This window comes from Pempheris klunzingeri, chromosome 23 (assembly GCF_042242105.1).
Source record: "Pempheris klunzingeri isolate RE-2024b chromosome 23, fPemKlu1.hap1, whole genome shotgun sequence".
Lineage (NCBI taxonomy): Eukaryota > Metazoa > Chordata > Actinopteri > Acropomatiformes > Pempheridae > Pempheris > Pempheris klunzingeri.
The window spans coordinates 16,919,680-16,945,800 of record NC_092034.1 but is presented as its reverse complement, the minus strand read 5'-3'; the positions used below and the strand labels follow the sequence as shown (position 1 = coordinate 16,945,800).

Genomic DNA, 26,121 nt, shown 5'->3' with positions numbered 1-26,121 from the left:
TCCCAAAGAGCCTGAGAGGCCTGTAGAGTGTCGGTGAGTCTGGGAGCTGCTTCACCTGTCTAAATATTTAAAGGCCGACTCGCTCTCGGTGTCTGGTTGCAGCCTGCAGTCAGACCCAACAATGGCCCGGCTCGCGTCCTCAGCGGGACTGTTCTGCCAGGTCCACGCGTTCGCCTGCCTGGCTCTGTGCTACCTGCTGTTGATGGTGCTAGGCGCCGTGGTGTTCACGGCTGTGGAGCAGCCGCTGGAGAGGCAGCTGAGAGGAGAGCTGGAGGAGCTGCGAGGCTCCTTCCTGCAGGAGAACCCGTGCGTGGAGGAGGGCAGGCTGAGCGAGCTGCTGCACAAAGCTCTGTCGGCCCACCGCGCTGGGGTGGCTGTTCTGAAGGCCGACGCTGATGAGCCACGCTGCGACTTCACCGCTTCGCTCTACTTTGTCATCGCCACCCTCACCACCATGGGTAAGATGCAGCAGGTCCTCACTGGGCAACCTGGATCCAGCAGCTTCCTTTGGTATTTAGCTTCACTGATAACTTCCACATTTACAGAAGTAACCTTGTGCAACATGTTTCCTCACTGCCTGTCATGTCTCCAACAACATGACATAGAGGTCTGGAACTAACAGGTAGGGGGGGGATTTTGGCCAGTTGGAAATATAAAATATATAAATATGTATTTAATATAAAAAACAACAACAAATACACCAAAGAGAGACTGGTACATGGTCTGTATTTGTCTTAGAGCCTTTCTAGTTATTTCAACTACTCAAAGCTCTTTACATCACATCCTCATTCACACATCATTCATACAGGAGGGATGTCATTTGGAGGAGACTATTCTTTCATACTCATTCACACACTGAAGCTGCTTCAGGAGCAGGTTGGGGTTCAGTGTCTTACCCAAGGACACTTTGACATGTTGACCCATAGGAGCTGGGGATCGAACCCCCGACCTTCTGGGTCTGAGATGCTGAGGATCAGCTGTTTGGTTCTTTACAGACTCTGTAGGGTGTGCTTTAGGTCCAGATACCCATCAGCAGGCCTGTAAATAAGTTCAGAGTGTTAATGCAGCTGTAGCAGTGATAATTAACTCTACTTAGAATAGTGAGCACTTTGACTTGGGAGATTCTTGTACATTTTGCTGTACTCTTGTGATGAATACACATAATTGTGGTATTAAATGTCTCACACGTGCCACATACTGATGAGACTGAGAATTTAGACTGGATTAATCATGTCAGTAGTTTTTGTTGTGAGGTCAGACTTGTTGAATGTGAGTGCTGCCTGTTGGTTCTACTCTGACCTTCTGAGGTTTTCATCTGTTTTCATGTCACTTGCTGACATTTGATGAGTGAAAAACGAACCTTTTGCTGCAGAGCTTGGCGCCTGGAGATGTTGAGGTTTCATCTTTCATTGCCAAAATGTTGGGTGTGCTGCCTTCCTGCCTGTAGACCTCCTCTCTCTGTTGCTCCTCAGGCTCTGACTCCTACACCCCCAAATCAGATGAGGCCAAGCTCTTCTGTATCTTCTACTGCACCCTGGGGATCCCCCTCACCCTGTTCCTCCTCAGCCTCCTCTCCAACCTCCTCCTGCCTGTCGTCAGCCACGCGCCGCTCCACCACCTGCGCACTCACTGGGGTTTGTCCTACAACCGGGCCGCCCTGCTCCACGCCGGCCTCCTCTCGGCGCTTGTCCTCTCCCTCCTCTTCCTCCTCCCCGCCCTGCTGGTCTGTGTGCTGGAGCCCAGCTGGAGCTTCCTGGACGCTCTCTTCTTCTGCTTCGTCACCCTGAGCACAGTCGGTCAGGGAGGGAACTCTCTGGGGCAGACCTGGGGCCCAGCGGCCCAGGAGACACTCCAGCTCTTCACCACATGTAAGTGAAAGGATCATGTGACTGTACTGCGTTACGTTATGTGTGCGGTGTGTTCGTCACCGAGCTGCAGCCATGTCCTCCTGCAGGGCACTAACAAGATGGAGCTCATGGGGACGTCTCAGAGCTTGTAAATGAAAGAGAGAAGCCACTTTATATCACGGCCAAGTAACACTTCCTTCCTACTTTATAATACCACCATACTGGTGTTTATACGTGTTGGACTGCACTGGCTCCCCCCTGCTCGCTCACTGTGACCCACCTGTACACATGTCAGGCCCTCTAGTTAGCACGACCTTTAGTTTAGAATCACAGCTCTTTAATATGTGAAGCACAAGCAGAGTCTAAAGTTTAAAACCGTCATGGAAGAGCACCTTGAATGTGTTTTGGTGAACAGGTAAAACAAGAAGCTGACAAAGACTCAGCAGCCGTAGAACCTGAACCCTACTGGACCAGTATTTACCTGCCTGTTGACAGACTGGACATCCACCTGGAAACTCTCCCCTCTCTCCTCAGGTTACCTGCTGGTAGGCCTGGTGCTGATGGTCACCTTTAAGGACACCCTCCTGCAGGTTCCCCAGGTCTGCGTGGTGACGAGGCTCCTCACTGGTCCGCAGTACACGGAGCTGGAGGGGTTCCGTCTCAGCGAGCTGACACTGAGTGAAGACAAGTGTGAGGAGGATCCTCAGTACTCCCAGTTCATCTGCACCATCTCCTCCTCTCAGACCGGCCCGCTGCCGCACCCCCCCGCAGAACCACGACCACCTGCCGGCCACAGACAGGCTGCCGTCGGGCCGTCGCCCTGAGACCTCCAAGTCTGCAGGGTTTAGATATTCTGATCCTCTCTGGATGCCGTGCCACCAGCCCAGTGGAGGGAAATGTGTTCTGTCTGCATGTGCTTTGAATATCAAACTGTGGAAAGGAATGATTCCTTATGTGTGAGCACCAGGACCAAGATGCTTTGCACACAGACTCTGACTTTTCTCATTCCTCATCCCACTCTGGACATACTCTACAAAAAGAAGCAGTGTGTTTCCTCACAGTGAGGCATGCCTGTAGCTATTCTTTTTCAGTTTTACTTTGCTGTTTGCTTCATTTTATTTAAGTGTAAGTGTCAGAGCCCTCTAAAGCTGCATCCATTCATTGTGTTTGGCCGAATGAGCTGAGAATGTGCATATTCCATCCTTATGAAGCTGATTTAGTGAATCTGTTAGTTAACAGTAACATTAATAAGCAGTAGGAGTGGTGTTAGAGTGGTGAGTTTGGACACTAAGCATTAGTTCTCTTGTGACTTTCTGTCCCCCCACCTTCTGGTGTAATGGCAATTTTAGTTTTTTCTTTTATTTAATCTTTATTTAGTCTCACTGAGATTAAGAGAACGAGCAATATTCCCAAAAATAACAAGAATTAAAGAGGCAGTTAGATGAAAAAGTTAGAAGAATCAACAAAGAAAGCTTTAAAATCTCAGAGGGGAACGAGTGACTCCAGTTTGAAGGTAGTAGCAGAAGTACCAGTGTGTTAGTGTGAGTGAAACCTAAGAACTTGGGGAGAGTTGAGAGAGTGAGTGTCCTTTAAGGTTTTACTGGTAGGACAGTCGGAGTCACCGGTGGGGGCTCGGTGCCCAGTAGGGAAAGTTATTGCTGCCTGTAACTGCGGGGTGTCGTGAGGCGCTGTGGCTCAGCGGTGGAGCTGAGCAGTAGCTCCTGTCATCAGTGTATGAAGGGTGTGTGAATGTGAATTTAGTGTGCCGACGAAAAGTCTAGAAAGGTGCTACGTGAGTACGGACCATCATCAATCATCTAAGCTGCATGCCCCCCCACTTTAAAGGCCACAGCCTGCAGCAGAGCTCTGCTCAGCTCACGGCCGTCGAACTCCTCACCAGCACGTTATTCTCCCACTTCTCTGACTCTGAGTCTTCAGCCACAGACTCTGCTGTGGAGCTGCACATTTAGGCTGCTGTATTTGGAGCAGTCACAGAGGCCTGGAGTGTGTTCTCCTACTGGGACTGTGTTTGCACAAGGCACAGAGGACTAGGAGTTTGAGCCTGGTACTGCCAGCTCTCACCCCTCCTTAGCCACACACACACACACACACACACACACACACACACACACATTGTATGAGGTCACCAGCGTTGTTCGGCCGCCTCCTTGACGTACCCAGTGAAAGCACTGAGGTTAGACACTAATGAGTCAACATTACAAAGACAGATAGTGGAGCGACAGTTGGTTGTTAGTGTTTATTACAGACAAACTAGAGGGCGCCGTTTCATCGTGTTGAAACATTCAGGGCGGCGTCCCGCTCGATTCTATCTGGCATTTTGTGTCAGACATGTAAGACACCGAGGGAGGAGAAATGTAGTATCTTATAGTACTTTTTCTTGCTGCTGCTGTTTTTGTAGTTAATGTCTGTGACGATGAATCATTTCATAATGAAACAGTGATGAAAAAGAGGAAGGTAACCGCTTTAGTTTCAGCATCTAGTTAAAGACGCAGCATCAGACCTTTGTCAGGAGCTCAGGTGGGGCTCGCCTGTGTCGCCTGTGTCGCCCATTAGATGTTACATTCATAAAGAGTTGGCATAAAGCTACAGCTTTAATACAGCACTGTAAATTCCCTTGTTTGACTTCTCACTTTAAAGAATGATTCAAACAGACGATCCTGATTCACTGTCACGGTTTAAACCATTAGACAAGTACAATGACTGAGTTTGTGTCTCTCCAGTCACCCTGTTGTGGGTGTCAGAAAGCGAAAGGGCGTCTTTGACTGTTCAGGGTTCATTCTGTCTAACAGAGACAGTCTGATGACCGATAGCATGACATGACAACCTTGTGATGGCCGGTCACCAGACACACGAGCCTTCTCAGAGCCGGCCCAACCGCTGTGGCAAATACCACGGCCAGCTGTTGTCCCAGCACGGGCTGTGAGACACAGAGGTCACATGACTCAGGGGAAGAGAGCTATGTTTCTGTGACGACTGATGTACACAGTGACTATGTTGGTATCATTAATCAAAGCAATGAACAAGTAAACCTGCAATATCAATAATATGTGACAACCACGGTGAGGTGAAGGCTCTCGTCAGCCTGGTTTCCAGCAGCAGAGGCTTTCAGTGTCAGAGCTCTGATGATGATCAGCAGACAGACACCATGGTGGACATAGAGGAGCATGTAGCCAGATATTTTGCTGAGAAAACGGTGGTGACATGACCAGATCAGTGTGGTGTAGAGGTCGACACTCACAGGTCCAAGGAGGGGCTCGCTGGCCAGCCAGGCCTTTGTGTGTGAGCAGCTTTCTCATGTTCACCTGCGGGTGCTTCCTCCCGCCGTCCAAAGACGTGCAGGTGAGGTTCATTGGAGTGTGAATGGTTGTCTGTCTCCAAGTGTCAGCGCTGTGACCGGTCCAGGGTGGATCCAACTTCCGCTGGGATTGGCTCCGGCCCTGACGACCCTTAAGGGTAACCAGTATGGAGGTTATGTACTGGAACCATTCCTGTTTGTACCCACCAATCATTTGAACCCAAAATATGTAAAGTTAAAATATCCTTTAAACAGAAGAATCCATTTTTTACTATCCAAAACAGCTGGGCTCTTCATGCATTATGGCTGCCGGGACAACATGAGGTTCTGTGACCTTATTAATGTTGTGGCCTATTGCTGCCGCTGACAGACGGCTCACAGGTGTTTGGCTTAGCCAGGCTATATTTACAACTGTGGCTATGATACCGGCAGGCAGGGGTCTGATTACTCGTGCGCTGGTAAGTAAGTCCACGTTGACTGTAAATGTCCTGTTCCCTCAGATGTTTCTGATGAACACCAGGAGAGTTAGAAAGCACTGTGGTCTTCAGGTTACTGTGTACTGATTCATTTATCATTCAATTTCCAGATTATTTCATTTTTCCCACATTTTATTATTCATCTTGTTCAATGGACCATTTCTGTTTTCTCTCCTGGCATGGTGATTTGAACAGAGCGCCTCCTCCACACTGCCAGGAAAATAATAATTGTTTGTGGCTACACCTCTGGTCTGTAATACAGTGTGTTTGTTGTTGAGTACCACATATAATACACAGCTCTTTATTTGTTGCTTTAAAAACACTACCATGTTTGATTCAGAGTGAAACGGAGATAGGATGATGGCTTATGGTACACAGCATTTATTTCAGTGCTATATTATTATGGTATGCTGCTGCTCATATACTGGCTTATGGTGCTCATCAGTGGGACCAATCAATCAACCAAGCAATCTTTATTTTTTTCACACCACCTCATGACCAAGCTCTGTAATCAAGTGAGACGCAGAGCAACAACACTAGTAACAATAACAACTGCAGAAATAGGAACATGAGTGATTCATGAAGCAGGAGAACCAGGGCCAGGATCCACAGAAACCAGAGAACCACAGCAGGAGAACCAGGACCAGGATCCACAGGAACCAGAGAACCACAGCAGGAGAACCAGGACCAGGATCCACAGGAACCTGAGAACCACAGCAGGAGAACCAGGACCAGGATCCACAGGAACCAGAGAACCACAGCAGGAGAACCAGGACCAGGATCCACAGGAACCTGAGAGATGGGAAAAGCACAGAAAGGCTCCGGGGAAGATACCAAGTTAGTAACAGACATTAAAGAGACATGAAGCATCAGGATAGAGAGGAAGAGGAGGAGAGAGGAGCCCAGTGCATCATGGGAGTCCCCCACCAGTCTAAGCCTATAGCAGTATAACTAGGGGCTGGTCCAAGGCCTGATCCAGCCCTAAACTATAGGCTTTATCACTAAGGAAGGTTTTTAGTCTACTCTTAAATGTAGAGAGGGTGTCTGCCCCCCCAACCCAAACTGGAAGGAGGTTCCACAGGAGAGGAGCCTGATAGCTGAAAGCTCTGGCTCCATCACTACTTTAGAGGACTTTAGGAACCACCAGTAGGCCTGCAGTCTGGGAGCACAGTGCTCTAGTGGGGTAGTACGGTACTATGAGCTCTTTAAGATATGATGGAGCCTGAACATTAAGAACCTTGTAGGTGAGGAGAAATCCAAAACTCAGACAACCAGCAGAGGTACAAAAACATCAGGCAGTGATACAAGTCAGGTAACAGGCACAGGTCCAGCAGGCAGGAGCACAAACTACAATCTGGCAAAGAGTAAAGGCAAACGGACATGTACAAGTACTGTGTGATAGTGAGCTAAACAGCAACAGGTGTCTGGCAGGCTGGCAGCTGATTGGTTGACAGACAATACAGGAGTAGTGGCAGTCGGTGTGGATGGTGTTTTGGCAGGAAAATCTGGCAGGTGCTGATGAGAGAATGAGCAGAGGAGTGTGCACAGGAGGGTGGGGATTAGGAGCAAGAGGCTCCAGCAGTAGACGCCTCAACGTCCTACTGGGCTGGTCTGGGTGCAGGCGATTTAAGTCAACGATGAGGGTGGGGTCAAAGATGTCCCTGACAAAGACCCAAGATCTCTCCTCAGGGCCATAGCCCACCCAGTCCAAATACTGGAAGCCCGGCCCTCAGCAATGACACTTGAGAGTCTTCTTGACTGTGGAGGGTTTGCATGTGGGGCAAGTGTGCTGGAACGAATTGCTTTGAAACAGGAGACGTGAAAGGTGGGATGTATTCTCTGAAGAGTCCGGGGCACCTGAGGATGGACAGCTGAGGGATTTAATCATTTGAGACTGGCCAAGGTGCGTTGGACCCCTGGATGGACAGTGAGAAACAGAGGGGGCTCCACCTCAGCATGGTGGTAGTGGCCCAGTCAATTTGGGGGTTACATTTGACCAACCAGGCATTGCCTAAAATGATGAGAACCTGGGAAGTGTATCAGATGCAATGAGATCTTTTCACTGTGATTGCCAGAAATTAGGAGTGAAACAGGTTTCGTGAAATATTTTATCCTAGCAAGAGGTTGGCCATTGAGAGCGATGTCCTGCATGGCTTAGGGTAGCTCTTGGGTACAGAGTTGTCTGACCAGCACTGTGTCAATCATTCTCATCAGCTCCAGAGTCCATTAGCACAGCATCCTCCATTCACTGATCTCTCGGTTGAAAAGACATTAAGACACACCCTCTATGGGATTGTAGGTAGGCGACTCTGGGTTACATGGTAAATGAAGTAGACTTGTATAGCGCCTTTCTAGCCTTTTCAACCCCTCACAGTGCTGTAACACGACACAGAAGGAATATCATTGGGTTTGAATTGACTTCTCAGTCACACACTTTCACAGTCTGGAGCAATTTGGGGTTCTGTGTCCTGCCCAGGGACACTTTGACAAGGACATGATGACAGTAAGAGTTGTCATTTGTTGATTGTGAGTGGTGTATCAGTGGCATACAGTCTACTAATCTGTGTCTAACTGTAAAATGTAAACTACTTGGGTTTTTAAGATGGCCAAATTTCCAGAGGCAGTACAGAGGATGTGTCCTTCAGTAAGTGCTAGATGTAACCTGAGGAAAATGAAGAATCAATGAAGAATCCTCATATAGTGTAGAAAAAGACTGCGCTGAGCCCCCAGTGTTATCACAATTCCGTCTGTGTGTCAGAAATGCAATTCGTGATATAGACACGCTGTCTGTCACTAACACACAGCTCACTTACATTGCAACTTCTGGGACTAAAACAGGATGCAAACCCACTGGTGCTGGCCTTTAGACAGGAAGAGGATTGTTTAGGAATGACTTCACCACTATGACCCTCTCCCCATCCCTGTAAACCCTGAACTGGTGGATCAACATAAAAACAAAGCTGCCTTGTAATCTCCAAAATCTTTTCTGCCACCGCCCCTCCCCATGCCACACTCTCAGCCCTACGTCCCTGCAGGTGTGTGTCGCAATGGAGCGATGGAGGGCTATATCCATTAACCATTAGGTTCCTTTTCAGGGAAAACTCCATTTTAATGTGACACAGCCCATTGGTTTGCACATGAAGAGCTATCACTGAACCGCAGGAACCAGGAAATACAATTCCCAGAATAGTTTCCCAGATAAACATAACTTCACAGTGATGGAGCTCTGGCAAATCACCAACTTTAAAAAAAAAACAAAAAACTGTCATTCCCACATGTGGTGACTCCCCTCTGCTCTTCCTTCATGCTCGCTTTGTTTCTACCCACCCAAATGCAGCTGTTTCCCTGTGTGCCTGCAGAGTAAACTGTGGGAGGACAGGGAGGATGGAGAGCCACGTACAGGGATGGTCAGTCCCATAACGGAAACACCAGGGACTGGCTGTGAGCTGGAAGGATCACTTAGCAACAGATGGAGGCTGGGACAGTATGTACTGGGATCACAGTGTGAGACTTTAAGTATGTGGAGCTGATGCCTTTTTATCAAAACTCACCTCTTCAGAACTGCTTTTAACGTATAATTTAATGTGTTATTGTTGTCATGCTTTTAACGTGTATTTTTAACCTTTTATAAAGTGTCTTTAAGTTCCTAGAAAAGTGCTCTATAAATAATAATCATTATTATCAACAATACATCTGATCCAGTGCTGTCCTGCTGTCAATACTATGATTCAATTCAATCCAATTCAAAGAACTTTATTTATCCCTTAGGAACTTCATTTGTGCAGAACATTGGTGCGTGTACAGTTTACATACCAGCACATGACAACATACCACATTGTCACAAGGTGGGGTTGACTTGGCAGCATTTCCTCTTTCAGTTTGGTTCTCAGTATATATAAAGGTGATAATACCATCACACCAATGCAGTCGCTGTTGGTTTTTTCTGTGGCGTTTCTTCTCTGATCATGTGTCAGGTGGGGTCCCACAAGGTTCAATACTTGGCCCAGAAGTATTTAGTCTGACCTCTTGACCATATTATTTATCTGTTGTATTGAGCTCAGCCAAGTATCCCTTAGAATCACATCTGTCTTGGATGATTCTGCACCAAGGGCAGGTCTTTAGTGTGTCTCACTTTCATGCAGGAGACCAAAGACTTTCAATTAACATTCTACTTTTTATTTCGTGTAACTGTGAAGTCTCCCCAAGCTTTAATGAGTAGCTTAGTTGTCCTGAACCATAGTTTATTTGACCTGACTACAATCTTTCCCCAATGTTTAACATACCATAGATGCCATGCACATATACTCCAGCAAGCAAGAGTTGTATAAACATTGGCACTGGATGTAAAAACATGTTGTCATTTAATGAAATCTGGGAGTTTGCAGATTTGTCCAATATCGACCTTCTTTTCTGCTGATATAGTTGTATTGTTTCGTAGATGCCTGAAAATGTGGGTTTCTGCCCTCGTATTTGGGCCCTTCATGTTAAAGGCAAAGGGAAACTATTTCTATCTTCAGTTTATGATAACAATCATCATTCATGTATTTGTAGTGATGTGGCTGACATTCATATAGTGTAGAAATGAATGATCATTGTGCTGTGTGATAACATCAGTACATGTAGTGTGAGAGAAGCAGGCAGCCCAGACTGCTTCCTTATGCAGCTCCAAGACAAAAGTCATGTTTCTGTAATGCATGATAACCATTACTAATGTAAACGTTCCTCCCTGTGATGAATGTTGAATGTTTGGAAGCAGATAAGAACACATTCAGAGTGTGACTCACTTCTCAACAATACTGCGATCAAACACTGAGGTTACATTGACAGTAAATAGACTGTGCTCTCATAGCACCTTTCTAGACTTTTCAACCTCTCAGAGCGCTTTAACGCTCACACTCACCCACTCACTTCACACAGGAGGAATCTAAGTCGGAGGAGACTGTTCTTCGTCACACACTCACAAGTGTAAGCACAGCTTCAGGAGCATGCTGGGGCTCAGTGTGTGTTCACTGTACAGTCAGCGTGTGACTCGAACCGCTGATCTTCTGATTGGTGGACAAGCTGCTTTACCTCTGAGCTACAGCTGCCTGCTAGAGCCACTAGAAAAGGATTTCCAGTAAACTTTCCTACTTAGAACATACTATGTGAATGTGACCATCACAATCATACCTATGCGTTATTCTCAGTTTTACAGTAGAGATATCACACAAGGGACTTATTACAGGAGTGACAGGTTTCCTCCACTCAAGTCGGTGTCTAATTAAAGGTTTTAAAGGTGCACTAATCAATATTTTTTTAGTAACAATGAATCACATGACAGATTATAATGTGAAAGGTGTCGCAGCAGTTCCCCTCAGCTCAACACAAGGTTTTATGTTCTTTAAGCTGACTGTTTTGGTTTTAGGCTTTACCGTTAGGTTCAGTCTCACCCGAATCATTTCCAGGAGGCAGCAGGTGGAGCAGACAGTCCACTGACCGGCAGACCAGTGTGCTTCAGTGTGTGAGTGTGTTTATGAGTGTATGACTGGTCTGTGGATGCTGAATGAAGTGTTAAAGTGGTCAAAAAGACTTCATTAAATGCACTGTACCTGCTCAGCCTCAGCACATGTTGTTGTGCTGAGGAGACATGTCGGGAGGTGGTGGAGGCCAAAACCAGAGCTAAGAGAGCGAATACTGGACTTAGATCATTAGGAGGACAAAAACACCACTGCACATGAATATTAATGTCACTCCGCGCCCACTGCATGTGTTCATAAGCAACTGTTTGCTAACACATAATAACTTTATAAGGCGATAATATGTCAGTAGCTTGCTGTGCTGCCCCCAGCTGGCCAAAGACATGAAGGATTGCCACTATGATGTATCAAAACCTGTTATATAATTCTATTAAGAGACTTTGAAAACATAATAATGATGCAACACGCGATCTTTGTCATTCAGCTCGTGACTGGGGTATTTATCTGGGTGTGAGTGTTCTTGGAGGCTACATTATATTCTCAGCTGCTCGATGTGTCAGTGACAGAATATAAATAGACTCTGGGCTAAACTGGAAAAGTCCCTCCAGCTGAGGGGACTCATGACAGGGAGAAACTTTCCCCAACAGGCTCGCAGGTAATTTCTATTTTGTGTTGGGCCCTTGATAACATCCCCAAACACAGCTTCATGGGAACTCGCAGATCACTGCTGCTGTCCTTTGCACAGGCCTGCATCTGTTGCATGTTACTACAGTCCTCTCTGTGTCTCTGAGACAAGTCATCTGCAGCAGTCAGGGAGAAACGCTTTGCATCTGTTATTAATATATCAAAGCAAAGGATCTGTTTGTCTGTACCCCTAATAGCCAAGCCCTGGTGAAAAGGCATGGTGACAGTCTCTGAGGCACCTACAGAAGCCTGTGGCTGTCAGCTAAGTAACCCAAGCGGACGCTGTGACACACGGCTGTTCTTTCTGTTGAAACCTTTTTATTCCTATTTCAGTTATTGCCTTTATTTTGAAGTGCAGGCGACTTTAACAAAACACATCTTCATATTAGGTGATCCTATCCAATATGAAGTCAGTGTGGGTGTGACTTGTAAAGAACAATAAATTGCCTAATAATAATCTCAGCTGTGTCAAGTCAGACAAGATAAACTGTGGTGAAACAGGAAGTGTTGACCTTCAAGCAGAAAGCATGTCCAATTCGATTATTATTTTAGTTATCTGTTGAGATTATAAAATAACTTAACTTAGAAAGGTCTGTAGTGTTTCCTGCTGTTGACATCTCCAGTCCCTGATTTTTGGGTCTGGTGACGAGGGGCGGGGGGGCCTGTCGCCTCCTCCCTGTGGGAAAACAGGGGGATCCATTTCTTGTGTGACATTTATGATACAGATGGGTTACGTTCTTTTCAGGTCATGAAGAAGAGCTTCAACCTGCAGGCACATCTCTCTTCTTTGATTTACAGCTTAGGGAAGCTCTGAAGGGGCACAGCGTACCGAGGCTGCACCAGCTGTCCACACACACACACACACACACACACACACACACACACACACACACACACACACACACACACACACACACACACACACACAACACACACACAGAGTCCATCACCAGTATATACCTGTATTTGATTGAAGCCCTCTTGCACTCTCAAACTCAGCATGTTTAAATGTCACTACTTTTAGACCAGCAGATTGATATTTGTTAAAAGAATCTGTGTTAGCAGACAGTGGGTTGACATTTTGGGAGAAACAAAGTAAAATATGTGTATGGTGCGTAGAGTTATTTAGTTTATGGTTTTCCAATCATCTAAGAAAAAGATCTTTGTACGGGACAACGTAAATTATGTGGCATGTAAAAATGCTTCTGGTCATAACAGTCTAATCACTCCTGAGAACATCCAGCCAACAAGAGTTTTATTTTGAAATTCTTAGTCCTCTGTGTTCCGGTTCATGTCAGTGAGCTTGACTGTGGCGATAAGTTGGGGCGTGTGTTTGTTTGGTGTCCTGTCTGCGGGGAGGACGCTGGGGCCTGTCTCTCTCTCTCCCTCTCTCTGTCCGTCTGTCTCTGTCAGTCAGTCAGTCAGTGTGTCTCACCGCCGGGGGGAGAGGGGCTGTCTGGGGGCCGTGTGGCTGTCGGTTCTCCGGTCTGTGGCAGCTCTCTCTAACCATGACTTCGGTGTGGAAGCGGCTCCAGCGGGTCGGAAAGAAAGCGGCCAAGTTCCAGTTCGCTGCCTCTTTTCAGGAGCTGCTGATTGAATGTACCGAGAAATGGTGAGTGACCGTCTGTCCACTTGTTGGAGGAAGTGATGCTGAACTCCATTCACAGTTCTCACCATGTTTCTCATGTACGCCACAGAACAAAATGGCTTTGAGTCGGTGCTGAGCTCACCGACGCTCTGAATCTGATGTAACCTGTTCTCGGGCCGTCGGTGCGGTGGTGCGCCCGGAGGGAGGGGGGGCCACACCTCAGGGCTGATGTGGAGGAACCCTCGGTCCTCCACACTGACCCGCTCCAGCCTCCAGACCTCCGGTGCCCCCCCCAGTGGTGTGTCAGAGAGGGTGGAAACAGCAGACTGTGCTCGTCCCCCCCATCAGCACCACCTGGCTGTGGCCCACATTTTAAAGCAGTGGCATCACCCATCCAGTGCCACCCCACCCACCACTGACACCTTTGACGGGTCCCCCCCTAGGCCACATAGCCCCCCTAGACTATGTGGCCTAGGGGGATGAGAGACCACAGGAGAGCTCGCTCAGGCCCCCAGCGTCTGGGGAACGCCAACATTAAAAAGTGGGACGCTGAGGGCCTGGAGGACAGTGCCCCCGCCCTGATGTGTGTGTGGGGGTGTTGTCAGTCAGTGTGAGCTGCTGCTTCAGTCTCGGTGCTACAGGCCTTCCTTTAATTCCCTCAGCGTTACTCAGTCAGTGTGCGTCTCCAGCGCTGTGGCCCCCGCCTGCCCAGCGGCCCACCCCCGTGTGTCCTGGGACGGTCTGAGGCACACAGCAACATGATGTCACATGGAAGATGTGTAGGGTCCAGACAGCCGTTCTTCACCAGTAATTACTTCTATGTAACATGTCTGGTGTTTACTGACGTTGTACCGGGGGCCAGCCGGTAGGGTTGGGGCCAGTGTGTCCAGGCTGACGCCTCGGAAGGTGCTCACAGGGATCAGCTGATCAGTGACGGGAATCATCATTCTGTAGTTTATCGTTCAGCTGTAAAATGTCCTGCTCGGCACAACCGTTAATGAATATGCCAGTTTTGAATGTTACAGCGTCACACAATGAAAGTGACTCAAAGACGACCCACAGCGGATGCAGAGAAGACCTGGGAATGCTGTTAGTCTACATCTACATCACCACCCTAGACAGTAGTTGATTCTAAGTCGTCCCAGAAACACTAGGTGGCACAGCAGGGTCCAGTTGGGAGCCAGGAAGGAGAAGGAGTGGAGCTTCTCAGCAGGGGCCATTTTAAAGTAGGCGCTATCAGGGCCTCTGCCAATCAGCAGCCACCGCCTGCAACTCAGAACACTGAAAACAGAGACACAGAACGGGGCTGAGGCAGACAGAATGTGACCTGGGTCGTAACAGTGAAGAAACAAGTGTGTGGAAAGAGAAGCGATGTGGGTGACTGACCTGCAGCAGCCTCCACGGTCCTCATCGCCGGGCTCCCTCCTAACATTTTGAGTCGTGGCCCTCTAATGGATATGTAGTCTCTCACATGTCCACGGTTGTTGTTGTGCTGTAGGAAGGTACGGTTTAGCTGTGGCGTCCCATCAGCGCGCCTCATATCATATTATGTGCAGTGATTGAGTTTCATAGAAGTGAACAGATCGTACGGTGTCTCTGGGCTTCATTGCAAGTCCAGACCTCGAGGCCCCCCCGGCTGTTTACACTGTGGGGTTTCCACTGGGCTGAAAGCCACAGGAGCTTTATACTGGCATGACGGCATTAAGCAGAGCAGCTCCCCGTGGAGCGTGTCTGTACTTGTTCACACTTCTGACATCATCACGCGATGCTCTCAGAGCACTCGACAGCCCAGGAGCACATACACAGTGTGTGTGTGTGTGTGTGACTGGTTCAGCGGACCAGTCACCATGTCAGACGCTCACCGCACGACCACCGAGGCCAAAAGAATTCATAACAGCCATATTACCAAGATATCTAAAGAAATACTGGAATGTTAATGATAATACTAATGTTGCTAGTAGTCCTTTATTGTGTAATTTGTCCCTTTTTTGGCAAATGAATCACACAGAAACTCATCATCTCTCATCCCACGGTGAGCTGGGCCAGCAGGAAGAGACGTGTGGACAGGCTGAGTGTTGTTGGCTGTGCAGCACCGTCTGTTTAATGAAGCCTAAACACACCCACACCCACACCCACACCCACACCCACACCGGAGAGCGAACTGTTCAGGTGTCTCATCCGTCATGAGAGTTTTAACCACAGAGTGGTAGTAGCTAACTTAGTAACTTAGTCACGCCGTCAGCCAGGTGTGTGTGTGTGTGTGTGTGTGTGTGTGTTGGGGAGACGAAGTGAAAACAGAATGACACTGAAATGATTTAAGAGGAACTGAATGATACGATATCATCATGTATGTTTTTTTTATATATTCCATATTCATGTTCACTGGTCTTTAATTTAGACCAGGGAACATCTAACTGACAGTGTTGATGATGCTGATAACAGTGTTGAAGGGGTAAGTGCTTTCTGCTTCTGCTTTCTGTGAGAGCTGCAGTCAGGATGTGGTTAGCTTAGCTTAGCATAGAGACTGGAACCAGGGGGAAACAGCTAGCCTGGCTCCACACAGAGAGAGAGAGAGAGAGAGAGAGAGAGAGAGAGAGAGAGATGAGAAAAGCGGCAGTCTAAGCTTGCTAAGTCTAAGTCTGCCCCCCCAACCCAGACTGGAAGGAGGTTCCACAGGAGAGGAGCCTGATAGCTGAAAGCTCTGGCTCCATCACTACTTTAGAGGACTTTAGGAACCACCAGTAGACCTGCAGTCTGGGAGCACAGTGCTCTAGTAGGGTAGTACGGTACTATGAGCTCTTTAAGATATGATGGAGCCTGAACATTAAGAACCTTGTAGGTGAGGAGAAGGATTTTAAACTCTATTCTAGATTTTACTGGAAGCCAATGAAGAGAAGCCAGTACAGGAGAAATATGGTCTCTTCTCTTAGTTCTCATGAGAACAGGAGCAGCAGCGTTCTGGACCAGCTGGAGAGTCTTTAAGGACTTATTGGAGCAGCCTGATAATAAGGAACAGAAATAATCCAACCTGGAAGTTTTTCTGCATCATTCATAGACAGGATGGGTCTGATTTTAGTAATATTATGTAGATGGAAAAAGTTAAAGGAGAAATCCTGATCAAAGATAACTCCAGATTCCTCCCAGTGGAGCTGGAGGCCAGAGTAATGCCATCCAGAGCAGTTATGTTGTTATGGGTATCATCTGCATAACAGTGGAAATGAATGAGTGTTTCCTGATAATATTACTCAGAGGAAGCACGCCGGTTATCTATGAAGCCCACAGTATGCTGGGCACCACCTCGACAGCCAGCGGTTGTAGGAGAGAGATAGAGAGATAGAGAGAGAGAGAAGCCATCACTGACTGCTTAGCTAAGTTAGACTAAAGTCACTAAACTGTGGGAAAAACAAGACAGTCGCTAAAAGAAAGTAAGAGCTCGGAGTGCTAGTGTAGGTTTTAATGTGATGAGACGTAGCATTGTAGTATAAAACAAGATTAACTGAATTAGAATGCAGTGACAGCACAGTACAGAGAAGCTCCGATAAACCAGAAATGTGGTACCCTTCAGGAGATGATATCCAGTGTTTCGTTGGTTGCCACGTGAACAGCGTAATCACAATGGTCATGTTGCACAAAGAGGAATCTTAACAGGAATGTGCACTTGCACATAAGTGTGTTGCAGGAAGACAACACCTTGTATTGTATTGTGGGAAAAGGGTCTCCTGCATGACGCCTCAGTCAAATGAAGGAGAGTCTGACATCACATTAAAGTTCCCCACCTTAACAGGTCCAAAAAAAGAAGAGTGAATGTCACCTAATGACAGGGCCCCCCCCCCTCCCACCCCCAAAACAGGGCTAATCATGCTAAAGATGTGAACACTGACACCACAGTGAGTACGGCTGTGTTCTCTGCTGTCTATGACAGGAATGTGTGAAATGTGGATCAGCTGGACGGCCCGTCTCCCTGAACTGATCGGCAAACATATCAGAGAGCGTAGACGGTCTCAGGACACTAGTCAGCAGCCTTCCCCACAACCCCCCAGTGTCCCCACATATGGGGGGGTCAAACAATCAAACCGATGAAGATAGAGCTGTGTGCGGCGACCAGCTCTGATGTGAGCGTGTGTCACATGACTTCTGTCTTGAGAGGCTGCTCTTTGTAAACCGCTGGTGTCCACACTGAAATGCTGGAGGTCAGCTCTGGGACAGCTGTGGGATTACTGTTAGGCCTCTGTGACGTTCTCTGCTCTCACAACTGTTTTCACCAGTGCACATGCTGGTTATGAGAGTCATGGAGCATGGGCAGGAGGGCCAGACACACTGCCCCCACCGCCGTGTCACCACTGCACTCTTTACAGTGGTTGATGATTGTCAATTTCATATTAATGAATATGACTTATTCTTTTATTTATAATTATGGTTCCTCTTATCTCCTCGTAGCTTGATTTCTATCAGATATGGTAAAACTGTACTCACCAGAGTAATCACTGAGATTTGATCACTGGATCTTTCAAGAAGCTTGAAAAGTCAGACATTCAGTCAGGATGGAAACAAACCAACAGTGTGGTAGTTTATTAAGTTTCTTAAAAATGTATTAAAAGTGAGGACATGTGAAATGTGGATAGTAAAACCCCTCACTGCGCAGTAGTTAAAGTTAAAGCATGAAGCCAGTCAGCAAGCTGTGATGGATGGAGGCTCTCTTTGGCGGCCCCTGTGGTGATAAGCAGCAACTGCAGGCGAGTTTTTGGAGCTCACTCTAACCCTGAAACATGTCTGCGCTTCCTCAGCACAACTTGAGCATTTCAGAAGTGTTTTTCCTGCTGATCAGTGTTCCTGCTCAGATTTAGTTGGATGTTGGAGCTTCTAACAGGATCAAACATCTTCTTTAAATGTGGTTCTTGGATGTATTTCCTGCTTTGTTGTGCTGCAGCTACAGACAGCAGCTAAAGTCAAAGTCAGAGTGTTTCTCCACATCCAAGGTGAACCTCTGGTCGTCCGCAGTGTTAAAAACCCTCTGACCAGCTGATGTCTGGCCTGGTGCCCCCCCATTAGAAAATAATACTGATGTGCTGCTGGAAGTCTTATTATAAAAACTGAGCGGGTTCTCTTTGCCGTTTGTTTGTCTGACTTCCTCCTGCCTCATCTGCTCTGTGTTGCTTGACGCGGCAGCAACGTCCGTCAGAAATAGTCCTGTCTTGTACTCTCATCAGTCAGCAGTGTGTGGACTCATTCAGTGGTAGACAGGGAATCAACAGAAATGAATTTAAAATCCAGATCATTACTTGAAGGGAAGAACTAGAAACTAAGTGAGCTACAGAGAGTTTATAGCTCCTCCTAACGGATGCACTTGAAAATAAATACACAGTAACAAAACTCTAACAGGCCAAGTGGTAGCAGATTAGAAAACAAGGTGGCCTTGTGCTAAAGTAAAATAAGTAAAAATGGCGGCTGTGGCTCAGAGGTAGAGTGGGTCGTCCCTCAATCGGAAGGTCGATCCCCGGCTCCTATGAGTCAGCATGTCAACGTGTCCTTGTGCAAGACACAACCCCAACTTGCTCCTGAAGCAGCTTCAGTGTGTGAATGTGTGTGATAGAACAGTCTCCTCCAGCTTAGATTCCTCCTGGATGAAGGATGTGTGAATGAGGATGTGATGTAAAAGTGCTTTGAGTAGTCGAAATGAGGAGAAAGGCGCTGTACAAATACACACCATTTAAAAACATTTATTTGTAAAACATGTTCCGCTGTAGACAAGTGATACCACAGCTGGAGCGCAGTGCAGTCTGTGTCTTCCTGTGTGACAGCACACAGGAAGACACAGACTGCACCACAGGATGAGACAGCAGCTCATAGCACAGACACATGGTCACATCTTTATGTGACAGCCACCGCTCACTGTGTTTCACACTCTTTGAATCTGATATCGTGGCTCCAGTTCCATCATCAGACCCTGAAACCTCTCCTCAAACAGCACCGATGGGCTGCATACCATTTCGTAGAAATCTTTATCTCTTTCGATGGCATTTCTGTGAGCTTGTGGCGATGCAGCGCTGAAGCTGAGCGTGGCCAACAGTGGGCAGTCAGGCGAGGTCCTACACTGTCGTGTGAGATCAGGTTTGTTGTCGCTGTGGAGTACGACAGCTGCTCGGTACAAAGTGGACAACCAGCGCTGTCTTTGTTAGTTACTTTGCCTTCTACAGTGTAGAAGCCAAAATAGTTGACACGCTGCTCCTCAGAGGCTTCGCTGGTGTGATCTTCTGCTCAGGACGGCCTCGTTGCCTAGCGTCCTCTATTACTACTCTACCCTTGCCCCCCCGGCTCACTGACTGGCTTCACTGGATCACTGACTTTTAATGTCTTTTATCAATCATTTGTCCATTTTATTGTCTGTCAGTTTGACTGTGTGAGCTACTGGATACCAGAATTTCCCCTGGAGGATGAATAAAGCATGTACTGCTGTAGTCTGGAGTACCCTTTGCTGGATCACAAGGCAAACAGCTTCCAACAGTCTGCTGACTGCTTTATTATCCACTCGATGAGAAAAAGCACCAGGTGTGGTGTAGAAGTCTGGCAAACTGTGCTTGGAAATGGACATGTTATTATTCTAACGTGTTTTCATCACAGTACAAATTCCAGCATCTCTCAGTCACTGCCCCTATAGGGTGTTTCCAGTATGCTCCTCCAGTTCATCCTCAGGACACTGACCCTCTATCACTGACTTCTGGCTCACAGTCACAAGATTTTTATTTTGGCTGAGCTCGTCTCCTCACCGTTTGAAAGCACACAGATGGGCTTGTGTGTATGCTGTGTGCTTTTTGGCTTGTTTTTGACAAGGCCTGTGCTCCTCCTCAGATAAGGCAAAGTGAGATGACAGTTTGATGGTGGCTGTGGTGACACTGGGTAGATGCAGCCTTAAAGCAGCCGTGAGACGACACGTGCAAGAACAGAAAGCCAACAGGGACACAGAAGAAGCTAAATGTCTGAAATGTGACTGCAACATGTGTCGCAGTGTTTCGCTTGAGGGGCCTTGAATCCATCACTTCTGGGAAAGAAGTGGGCTCTTGTGGCCCCAGTAGGCCTCTGGGGGCACTGTGGCTCACTCCACCACATCAGCAACTATAACTGTGGTCTGCACAGAGTGAAACCCCCCCCGGAGATCATCTGACTTTTCCATTAGCGTCACCATCAGGAAGATATTTGTGGTTTTGATCTCAACAGCTATCAGATGTCATTAATTCAACCCATTAGTCCACTAGTTGTCACATGTGTATGATATTACTCGAAATATCGAAGAAGATGGTTGGAGTTCTTTCCATGTCACCTTCTCCTCCATATGTACATTCATGCTGGTATACAGTAGGCAGTGATGGCTGATTGTGATCATGAAGTATGTGTAGATTGGCATGATAGAAAGACTAAAATGTTAATGTGCTCTGCTGTGATTGCAGGCAGCCAGACAAACTGAGAGTGGTGTGGATCAGGAGGAGCAGACGTCACAGCACAAAGGTAATAAAGCAGAAAGAAGAATGACATTCAGAGTAACCAGTGGTCTCCACAGGGCTCCTGGACAAAAAGGCTATAAGATGTCATTTGTGCTTTCTGATGAGGCTAAAACACTGTCCACAGAGAACTGGCAACACTTCGGAGCTTCAATCCTTTGTTTGTGCTTTCTTGTGTGTCAGCTCCACAGCTGGCAGCCAGGGATTAAAAACCCCTACCGAAGCCTGGTGGTTTGGCAGGTTCCAGAGAGTTTAGACATCACTGTCACTCTCTTCAAGGTATGAAATCAGTCCCTGTGGCTGAGAAATGATTTGAAAATGCATGACCTAGTTATTCATGTGGATGGGAAATGGCACCAAGCTATTCTGTGTCTGTGAACAGGAGCCCGCTGCAGAGGAGTTTGAAGACAAGGACTGGACTTTTGTCATTGAAAGCGTGAGTCTGTCGTATCTGTCCGATCTAAGTTTTGATTTTGTTTAATGAATTCAAATTAGTTTTAGCTGGAAAACTCAGATGGACAATATGTTCTGAGGAGTATGTGACTGGACTTCACTGTCGTTGTTTTATTCATCAGGAGACAAAAGGCCGCAGGAAGGTGTTGGCATCAGCGGATGTCAATATGAAGAAGTTTGCCAGTGCAACGCCGGCCCAGTATGACGTAACACTGAAGCTCAAACCGCTGTCTGTCAAAGTGGTGGAAGCCACGCTGAAACTCAACATGTCTTGTATCTTTCTCAAAGAGGGAAAGGCCACGTAAGTCACCGCCTCAGCACCGCACCGTTATCACTGACCGAGAGCAGGAAGAGCCTCGTTTAAAGCCACATGCTTTTATCCCGGGGGTGGAGTCAGTAGTTGAAATAAGGGCTGAACCAATGCGCCAGTATTTTGAAGGCCAACACTGATGCTGTTGGACATGCTGTGTCTCCACAGAGATGAGGACATGCAGAGTTTGGCCAGTCTAATGAGTATGAAACAGAGTGACATTGGAAATCTGGATGACTTTAATGACAGTGATGAAGAAGTGGAGCGGAGGGTCAGCTTTGGACCTGGACAAGCTGCTCATGTCACTGGTAAGACTGGGGCAGTGATCTCTGTTTGGTAAAACTGTGTCTGCCACTAAAGCATGTGATAAACTGATGATGATGATGATTTTAAGGGGTCTAAGGTGACACCTGCACTACTACCTAATGTTTGGCCCACTAATATACAGAGCACAGAGCGTGGGAGAGACCCATGGAGAGACCCATGGTGCCCGAGGGCAGCGGTTCCCAGACTTTTTAGGGCCCATCTACATCTGAGCAGGCTGATGTAGCCCCATCCCCCACACCTTCAAAGACACATTCTTTAATGGACACTATTTAATGGACTGTTTATAGCCTCAGTAACATACGGAAGAGATCACGACAATATTCTCTTGACATTTGAGTGGAACTGAAAGTATGAAGTTTGAATACATTGCGATAAAGTTAAACACAATCTGTCACTTCTAACGGTCAGACAGGAGGGTGAGGGTGAGGGTGAGGGTGAGGGCGAAGCCACGGACACAGGCTCAGAGGCTGCTTATAAAATGCTGTCGTACTTTCAACCACATCAAAGAAAGCTCATTTTACAAAAGGGAACATTTATTATAAATACATATTTTATACTTATGGGTGCTTGAGGCTGCACGCTCAACGCTCTGAGGATCCCTGTCGTAGAGGGTCATCGTGGCCCCTGTTTCCAGGAGGCTGAGGCAAACACAAAAAGTCATTGAACAGCAATGATGCTTCTTTATTCATTATTATTGCTAAAGAGTAAAACTGCTGCCACTGAATGCAAAGAGTCCAGATCGTGTTTTAAGTTCTTCTGTATTAGGTCCATTCAGAGCAGTAGATGTGCAATACTGTTTCAGTAAGTAGCAGTACTTGATCCAAATACTGAGGCTTGTGACTTAAAACTGTGAAGCTGATCAACTTAAATGATTGATTTGAGTGAAAGTTTAAATGGAGTGTGTGCCTCCTGAATAAAGCGCTGGACTGGAGGGAAGAAGTCTCACTCTGTTGGAATTATTGGGACTACAGAAACACTAATATGTTACACAGTGGATTTATTCATCCCGTTGGTTCTGTTCCTCTGAGGACTAACATTAAGGAGCCACCGCTGATATAATCACTTCTACTCAGCATCACTGTAAATGGAAATACTGTCATGTCATGTCATGCTTGTGCTCTGATGTCTCACGTAGACACCAACACCTGAGGTGTGTTCTAAAGAAAGTGTTGCTGCGCTAGACTTAGTAATGGATCAGTACAACCCATCCTGGAAAAGACCCCAGAGCTCCTGCTGTCATCCTGGACTCTGTGTTAGCTGTGAGGAGTCAGACAAGGACGTCCCCTCTCCCCTTTTTATTTCTCCGCTGCTTCCTCTTTTGTCCCCTTCCCACTGAACCCTTCCTTTTTCTTTCCATAACAGCTTCTACTACAAGAGCGCATGATCTGGCTTGGAGGCCTGCCATTGAAGCAGGTCCCACAGGTAACTTTGTGTTCCCCAGTTTGCTCCTCCAGCTTCCTGTTTGGTCCTGGGTGTCCCCCTCATTGGCCACTTTAGAGACATGAAGATAACAGAACTAGAGCTTTTTGTGTGGAGAACCTCTGTTGTAGTGTTCTGTTGTTGTGTTCTTCGTAGTCTTATTAGTAGTATTATTGCTATGAACACACATGTCAGTACTATCACTCTTTCATCTCGTTCCTCTTCTTTTCACTTCCCCTTTTCTCCTCTCCTCACATATTTGGGGAACGAAATGAGGAAAGCATGAGCTTTCCTCATTTCGTTCCCCAAATATGCCGCACAACCTCTTTCCCACATCTTTATTTAGTCTTTCATGCCCCCCTACCCCCTCGACTCATTCTTCTTTTCTTTAATTCCTTTCACCTCGTCTTTTTGTTCCATTTCTTATCTTTCACCTAGTAACCTCAGAGATGGATTGGAAAACGTCCTCTGGCATTTCTTCCACCATCTCGGTCCCATCCCATCCGCCTCTGCCCGACCCCTCTGTTCCATCCTCTTTATGCACCCGACCACCGAGCACTACCCAGCAGGCTCGGCCCTCCCCCTATGCCTACTCATTGCCAGCCTTTACACGCGCTCACCCTCCTGCACTTCCCAGAATCTTCCAGCCCAGTGCTGGATCAGGTATCGCTCCACAGATATTCCTCATCCAGTCTACGCTCCCGTCTCTTTAAGCTTGAAAACATGTGTCATATAGTCATATAGTAATATAGTATATAATCTTTCTGCTGTGCCGATGAATCCAGCTACAACAAGGGAATGAAAATTACATAATGCAATTAACTGAATGCCCTCGTTTGAGGCCTCACCAAGACCAATAATCATTTAGTCCACCAGTATCCATTTCATTTCTGAAATGAATAGTTCCATTTGCACAGCAGCAGTCCTTTGTCACAGTAAATGTGTATGCAGAAATGCTTCTGGCTTCTCTCCATCCATATCCAGACACGACAGTTGCCAGGCCGGTGCAGTTTGTTGTTTCCTGAGTTATGGTTTGTAAGGGAAAGTCTCTGTTTTAGCTATGAGTGATATTTTAGCATGAGACTGATTAGATCTGACTGTAGCTTTGAAGGCTCATGTGTAACTCAATATAATATCTGATGCTGCTCATGTGGGGATTCTTGAATCCTTAATGTTGAATTCCTGAATCGTTGGGTCTCACTCTTAATTTAAGAGTTTGGTCTAGACCTGCTCTTTATGGAAAGAGTCTTCAGATAACCCTGTTATGGATTGGCACTATATAGATAACATGTACATAGGCTAACTGTACGGAGGTACAATGCAGGCCTCAATGGCTGGAACCCAGTTGGTATGGCTGATATTTCATTCATCCTGTTTTCCCTTTATTTCTTCTGGCCGTTACCTTCCCACAAACCACAAACCACAGCACAACCCTTCAGTTCAGATTTACTATACAAGTTGACTGCAAGCTGGGCCTTTACTGTACAGCTTCTGTAAATCTGCCCGTATAGGTTCAAACACAATTTTAGATTTTATTTCAATGTCCTCGTTCTTTACTCATCCCATGAGAACCTTTAAAAAATAGTTCAACATTTTGGGAAATACTAATTTGTGGTGGTAAGTAGAGAGCTGGATGTTGTTAGCCTTGTTCTGTCCAAAAGCATACACCCACCAACACCTTGAATGGTTTGTGGTTTTAGAGACGTGGAGATTATTGAATCCTTAATTTTGAATTCATTAATGACCTGCTCTTTATGAAAAAAATAACGTTTGATATTAATTTGCACTTTATAGAAAGACTGATTGATTGATCGACATCACTACCCACATTTTATTTCGAACACAAGTGTAAAACCAATCATACTGTCTAACAACAAAGCTGCCTTTTTTCTGTGTCTGTCTTTTGGTTTGCCCCCCTGCTGCCGTCTTTCCTCTCACCTTCCTGTATGTGTTGTCTTCGTAGTGGCCATTTCAGCTCCTCGAAGGCCCCATAGCTTCCATAGTGACTCCTCTCCAGCTGAGGGCTTGGAGGCCCTCGCCACCTTCTCTGCCTTCACCCCTTCCAAAGCCTTCTCTACCTCTTCTCTCTCCTCTTCACCGCCTGCCCCATCTCTCCATCCTCCTGCTTCCTTTGATACCTCACAAACAGGTATTACATAATTCAGTTCAAAATTGTGACTGACACTGGGGTAGCTGAAGACTATCCAGAGTATAGTACACATGATGCTGTTTATTGGTTTTGATTTGCTGTAAGGGCTAATGCTGCATTCACGTGCAAAAGAAAAGCCAGACATTTCTCTCATCTCTCAGCTTTCAGTTTGTAAATGCCAAAGAAAGTCCTGTTCACATCAGCATGCAGGTTTACATGGGAGCTTTTCCTTTGGTGTTTGTCATTGTATGATCACATCACATTAGTCAAGTGGCCCCGCATGACATTTACACAGTTATTATGTGTCATGTTGTATTTGATAGCTATTTAAATTGCGCTTATTTATCATAAGATAATCATGGTTTGAAACAAAGTCCATTTTAACCAAGCATAGCCACTAACTCATTTCTGCATGAAACAAAATGCCAACAAGTACTCCATGATAGATTAATAAATCCCTGCACCCCCATTGACAGGTTGAGGCCGTGAAGCTGTATGTCATTGCCCTACCAAACTGTTACAAATCCCAGATAGAAAAAGAGGAATGTTTGGCTCAGTTGAGGCCCAGAAACACTTTGCGTAAATTGGTTGCGCCAATTGGTT

The 26,121-nt window shown here is 46.6% G+C and overlaps 2 protein-coding genes across 2 annotated transcripts in view; both read left to right on the top strand.

Annotated features, from left to right (window-relative positions):
• Positions 1–121: 121 nt before the first annotated feature.
• Positions 122–2,671, top strand: kcnk7 (potassium channel, subfamily K, member 7). Its single transcript, XM_070855256.1, has 3 exons — positions 122–458; positions 1,473–1,868; positions 2,382–2,671. Exons 1-3 carry the CDS (start codon positions 122–124, stop codon positions 2,669–2,671), a joined length of 1,023 nt encoding a protein of 340 aa, XP_070711357.1.
• Positions 2,672–13,149: 10,478 nt separating this feature from the next.
• Positions 13,150–26,121, top strand: part of ehbp1l1a (EH domain binding protein 1-like 1a) — a 38,190-nt gene continuing 25,218 nt past the window's right edge. Inside the window, exons 1-9 of the mRNA XM_070854995.1 lie at positions 13,150–13,391; positions 20,810–20,867; positions 21,044–21,139; positions 21,243–21,296; positions 21,436–21,614; positions 21,792–21,931; positions 23,313–23,372; positions 23,808–24,032; positions 25,333–25,518. Coding sequence (XP_070711096.1) covers positions 13,288–13,391; positions 20,810–20,867; positions 21,044–21,139; positions 21,243–21,296; positions 21,436–21,614; positions 21,792–21,931; positions 23,313–23,372; positions 23,808–24,032; positions 25,333–25,518 — 1,102 coding nt within the window. The 5' untranslated portion in view covers positions 13,150–13,287. The remainder of the gene's footprint in view (positions 13,392–20,809; positions 20,868–21,043; positions 21,140–21,242; positions 21,297–21,435; positions 21,615–21,791; positions 21,932–23,312; positions 23,373–23,807; positions 24,033–25,332; positions 25,519–26,121) is intronic.

What these genes read in the sequence shown, in the direction of transcription:
- kcnk7 (XM_070855256.1), top strand. Translation starts at nt 122, where the DNA reads ATGGCCCGGCTCGCGTCCTCAGCGGGACTGTTCTGCCAGGTCCACGCG. An exon ending in CGCCACCCTCACCACCATGG is followed by an intron (nt 459 to 1,472) that starts GTAAGATGCAGC and finishes GTTGCTCCTCAG; the next exon opens with GCTCTGACTCCTACACCCCC. An exon ending in ACTCCAGCTCTTCACCACAT is followed by an intron (nt 1,869 to 2,381) that starts GTAAGTGAAAGG and finishes CTCTCTCCTCAG; the next exon opens with GTTACCTGCTGGTAGGCCTG.